Source organism: Calliopsis andreniformis, unplaced genomic scaffold (assembly GCF_051401765.1).
Source record: "Calliopsis andreniformis isolate RMS-2024a unplaced genomic scaffold, iyCalAndr_principal scaffold0132, whole genome shotgun sequence".
NCBI lineage: Eukaryota > Metazoa > Arthropoda > Insecta > Hymenoptera > Andrenidae > Calliopsis > Calliopsis andreniformis.
In genome coordinates, this window is record NW_027480541.1 from 658,317 (window position 1) to 664,065 (window position 5,749).

At 47.4% G+C, this 5,749-nt stretch overlaps 1 protein-coding gene across 1 annotated transcript; it reads right to left on the reverse strand.

Moving 5' to 3' along the window:
• Nucleotides 1–396: 396 nt before the first annotated feature.
• Nucleotides 397–4,287, reverse strand: LOC143187625 (uncharacterized). The gene has a single exon (XM_076391851.1). It carries the CDS (start codon nt 4,285–4,287, stop codon nt 397–399), a length of 3,891 nt encoding a protein of 1,296 aa, XP_076247966.1.
• Between the last annotated feature and the right edge of the window lie 1,462 nt (nt 4,288–5,749).

Consider the following 5,749-nt stretch of genomic DNA (forward strand, 5'->3'; position numbering starts at 1 on the left):
GAAAAACGTCAAGAAGACACGAGCCCCCGTTTCCCGATTGTTCCGTCCGTCACCCGTGCCTCTCTCAAAGTAAAAGCCCCTATTCTGACCCCGCGGTGCGCCTTATTCTACTTCCCCTACCCCGGGTCAGACTTCAATAATACTATACAATTATAGGGCTGAACATAACGCAACCATTGGCACAACGCAACGCAGTGTTAATAATAACGACAACGATGATTACATATATATCGTACAATCGCAGAACTTAACACGAAATATAAACTAATCATAACGATACAGCTAATTAACACAAACGAAACTTGTAATAATCACACAAAATATAAACTAATCCTAACGATACAGCTAATTAACACAAACGAAACTTGTAATAATCCCACAAAATAAAACCAGTCCTTAGACCTCTGTGTCGTCAACATTCTCCCCCCCTGGTGCGGACTCAAGAATGGACGCACCAATTTCCTTAATAGGTAACACGACGACTTTGACTGCTGGTCGCCGGAGTATTCCTGTCTTCGTTCGTACGTCTACGACTCGGATGCGTCCATCAGGGCCGGGATAGACCTTTGATATTATGCCACGGGGCCATGTATTACGTGGTAATGTGTGGTCGACGATTTGTACCAGGTCGCCCTCTTGCAATGGCCTTGTTTCCCGGTTCCACTTTGTTCGCGTAAGCAACGTGGGTAGGTATTCCTTTACCCATCTAGACCAGTACATGTCGGCCAATTTCTGTGCTACGCGCCATTGTTTTCGTAAGTGCAGATCTTGGTCACGAAACTTTCCTGGTATCGGCGCTCCTGATGATGCTCCAATAAGAAAATGATTAGGTGTCAGACTTCCTTGATCTCTGTGGTCTACCGACACATGAGTCAATGGTCGACTATTAACAGTATGTTCCACTTCCGCCATCAGGGTAGCTAAGGTCTCCTCTTTGGGAGCACGTTCTTTCAGTACTGCTTTAAGCGATACCTTAACAGATCTTATAAGTCGCTCCCAACTACCACCCATGTGTGGTGCCGCCGGTGGTATGAACCGCCAACGTATTCCTAGATTGATGGCTTCTCCGTTCAAGAGGTTCGCGTCCATTTCCTGGCGGGCAATTCGTAATTCAGCATCGGCGCCTCGAAAGTTTGTCCCGTTATCCGAATAAATTTCGGTTGGACATCCCCGCCGAGCAATCATTCGCCTGAGTGCCATAATCATGGAATCCGTTGTTAAAGATGCGGCGAGCTCCAGGTGTATCGCTCGAGTCGTGAGACATGTGAATAGAACTCCCCATCTCTTTTCCCTTCTTCTACCTATAGTAACCAACATTGGCCCAAAATAGTCGATACCACAATAAGTGAATGGTCTATGATGGTGCTTTAATCGGGCTGCCGGTAAATCCGCCATGAGTGGTGTTTCTGGTTTGCTACGTTTTATTCGGCATAATTGACAACGTGCGGCGACGTTTCGGGCAGTCGGTCTTAGATTTAAGATCCAATATTTTTGTCTTAATTCATTAATAGTAGCTTCGGTACTACCATGGTTAGCTCTTCGGTGATAGTGCAACACAAGTAACTTGGTATAAGCGTGCTTCCCATCGAGTACGGGCGGATCTCTCGATTGTCTTTCAACGCCTTCCAAGGCGCTTATGCGCCCACGCAGACGAATAATGCCTTCTTCATCCAATAGTACTGTAAGCTGCACTAATCGGCTGTGTCTTGGCAGAGTTTTATTTTGACGTAGAACTTCGATTTCTTGGCCGAAGCTCTCCCTCTGACTAGATTTTATCCATAGAGTCTCCGCTCGTTCCAGGTAATCTACGGACATTTCCGAGTTCCTTCTTCTGCGACAACGGTCGGCAAACACCAACACCCACCCGGTGCTACGTATCAACCGTGTCCAGGATGAGAATCGGGCCAATTCTGGCAATGCCCATCGGAATTGGTTTGAACATACGGCAACAAATTGCGGTTTCCTCTCCTCCTTAACGTGTATCACCTCCATATTAGGGATGCTTTTCATTTTCGGCCAAGTCTCTTCCGGGTTCGTGAGAAATTCTGGTCCTACTATCCATCTGCTCTCGGACGTTACCTGTATTTGGTTATCTCTTGTCGCGTCATCCGCTGGATTGTGCCTCGTAGGTACCCATCGCCATTCGGAAACGTCTGTCAGGTCATCTATTTCGCCTAGCCTGTGTGCCACGAATGCTTTATATTCCCGAGGATCTGTTCTAATCCAATGAAGTACCGTGCGAGAATCCGTCCAGAATACGCGTTTTAACACCTTAAAATCGTGTTCCTTCTGGATGGTATGCGCTATTCTGCCGCCAAGCAACGCCGCTTGAAGCTCCATCCTTGGGATTGAGACTGGCTTCAAGGGAGCAACTCGAGACTTACTCGCGATGAACGCCGTGACAAACTTGTCGTTTTCGAGTTCATACCGCCAGTAAGCTACCGCTGCGTATGCTCTTTCGCTAGCGTCGCAGAACACGTGCAATTCTGGGTCGCTATGAAGGGGCTGCTTGATGTAACAACGTGGTATTTTGCATCGACCTATAGCTTTCAGATCGGCTGTCCATCGTCGCCAATATTCACACTGATCATCTGTGAGGCATTGATCCCAAGCTATACCACTCCGCCAAACTTTCTGCAGTAGCATTCTACTACGGATTGTGAGTGGCGCCAGAATGCCTATGGGATCGAATACTGACATTATAGTGCGTAGCATTTCGCGTTTCGTTGGTCGTTGGGCACCTGTAACAATCATCTCAAGGGCTTTCTTCATGTTCAATTCGAACCCCAACGTGTCGTCGGTAGGAGCCCACTGTAAGCCTAAAATCCTCGTTTCCATACCGGTTGTCGAATTTAAGGGTACGGCTCCCTTCATTAAAGTCGCCTGCGGTAACCTGGACAACACCTTCTGGCTGTTGCTTGACCAGTTGCGAATCTGAAAGCCTCCACGTCGATGTACTTCTGTGACATCATGAATCAACTTAATGGCTTCTTCGTCTGTATTAACGCTATCCAAATAGTCGTCCATATAATGTTTCTGTATGATCGCTTTGGCTGCATGTGGGTAAGTTTCTCGGAATTCCTCGGCATTTCGATTTCTCACGTATAGGGCTGAGCATGGTGAAGATGCCGCTCCAAAGATCATGGATGTCATGATATATGTTTCCGGCGGCCGCCTGCGATCTTTGCCTCTCCACAAGAAGCATTGCGCCCTTTGATCTTCCGTACGGATCTTGATTTGCAGAAACATTTCTTTGATATCCCCGGTAAATGCAATTAGTCCTTGACGGAACCGGAACAATGTCCCCAACAATGAATTCAGCATGTCCGGCCCAGCCAATAGGTGATCATTTAAAGAAACACCATCCGTTCTCGCAGCAGCGTCAAATACTAAACGCAGTTTCCCTGGTTTGTGCGGATTGGTGACGCCGAAATGGGGTAGATACCATCTTCTTTGGTTATCCTCTCGTCTTGATTTCCTTGCGTAACCGTTGCTTATGAGGTCATTAATTTGTTCTTGGTACGCTCGTTCATATTCTGGATTTTTGTCCAATTTCTTTTCCAGCGACTTCAAACGGATGAACGTATCACTGTAATTTTCAGGAAGTTGAATGTCGTCTTGTCTCCATAGTAGTCCCGTTTCCCAGCGGTCCCCAACTCGTTTTGTCGTGGATTTGAGCAACTGAATAGCTCGTTTCTTTTGCGCATCGAATCGGGTTCGTGGCATTATCCCTATACTCTCTAATCTGAAGTGATTTTTGACCAACTCGTGTAGGTCACCTCCATGTAATTGGTCATCTTGTGCGTCTGTGCGGTTATCAATGTGTAACATGGTTTCCTTTACTCTCGGCCTAATTTTGGTAGCCACATAACCGTGCACGACCCATCCCAACTCTGTGCGAGAGGCGACTGGTTCATCACGTGAGGCTCTTCGAGTTTCCTGCGATATTATCAGATCCCAATTATCTTGTCCGAGTAATAACTGCGGTTGCTCATTGGGATAGCACTGTATCTCTATGTCATTTAAGTGCGTGTATCTGTCAAGATCTTTCCTCGACAATCCTTGCCAAGGTAGCGATAGTCCTTTGACTGTCTGCGCTCCCGACACGCTGAATTCCTTGTTGGTCAGTGCTCCGCTTATTTTAAAGGTGACTCGCTTGCTCATGGACTCCACTGCTATCATCTTTTGATTAGCACCCTGTAAAATTAGCTGTTCCCTGGGCCCTCCAGCTCCAATCTCTTCTGCTAAAGATTCATCTATTAGGCTAATCGTTGATCCTTCGTCCATGAGAGCAAGGCTCGGTTCGGATCCTCGTGGACCTGTCACTGTGACGGGAGCTACCTTTAGCCAAATGCGTGGAGGCGCGGTTAGTCAGATGTTACCACTCGCTGTCTCGTCTGGCCTCGATGGAGTGCAATGTTCGCTCATCTCTGCCGTTGATTCTTCTGTTGATCTGTGTAAGAGGGTATGGTGCGCCCGATTGCAACCAGGGCGTTGACACAATTTCGCGCGACAGCGATTCCTTCTATGCATCCCTTGCAGGCATCTGAAGCATAGGCCCTTCTTCTTCGCACAGTCCCACCGTTGTTGAATTGATTGCGCGGCAAACCAAATGCATTCGCTTATCCTGTGTGGTGGGCCTCCACAGAGTACGCATTTGGACCTTCCCCTTTTTTTTTCGGTTTCTCGGCTCGTCGCCAGTGACACGTGTCGCACTCCTTTCGCAGGATAGCGACGATCTGACTCTGCATTTTGGCGGCGAAATGGTTGTCCCTGACGGCCAATCATTACACTAGTGCCAGCCTTAGAGGCTATTTCAGCCTCCAGTTGAAGATACTTTGATAGTGTTAATAGTCTTGGGTCTCCCGTGTTTCTATTTTCATGCCAGTAACGATTATAATTGTAGATCATGGCGTTGGGCATTTTACGGATTATCTCAGAGGCGAGTTCCGGACTGTGCAAATATCCTACGTGGTTTACGGCTTGCATCGCTGCTACACAGTTTCTCAACTTTGTCGCGATAACTACTAAACTATCGCGCCCAGTACCGATCTTGGGTAATCGTTTTAATTCTTCCGTAAACTCTCGTACTATATAGTCAGGGTTGCCGAAACGTAATTCTAGTACTTCCATAACTTGACTGGTGGTACTGGCTGTCATCATCATGGCCGCCACGGATTTTCTCGCCTCTCCCCGAAGACAACTATACAATCGTGTTACCTTCTCAGTTTCTAAGTAGTCAGTGCTCTCCAATAATAACTCAATGGTTCGTTTAAAGGGAAGCCAATCTAGGGGATCCCCGTTGAATGTGGGTAGATCTCTCGTGTTTAGTATTGTTTGCATGGTTCGCTCAACTCGCGTCGATCCGACACGAGCAGTAATCTCTCCCAGGGTTTGTGTCAGTGCCTTTGTTAGTTGCTTGACTTCAGTGTTTTCTACTGTCACCTCAGGTTCCACCGCCGGCCCGGGCATTGAGGTCCTTACTTCTTGCGTTGGTTGCCCTGCTTCAGACACTTTCTTAAATGAGCTGGAGCTTATCCAGTGCCTAGTTCGAGAGGTGGACCGTTTTCCAGCTCCGCTTCTTATACTGGATCTGAGTACACTCCCGTCTTCGCTCTCAGCTTCAGACAGCTCCGCTCGCAACTGCTTATCCACCAATTCTAATTCTAATTGTTCCCTTTCATCAATAGCTCTTCTCTTTATTTTAGCTCGTTCTTCGGCTGCGCGTAATTCTAAGCGTCGCTTACGG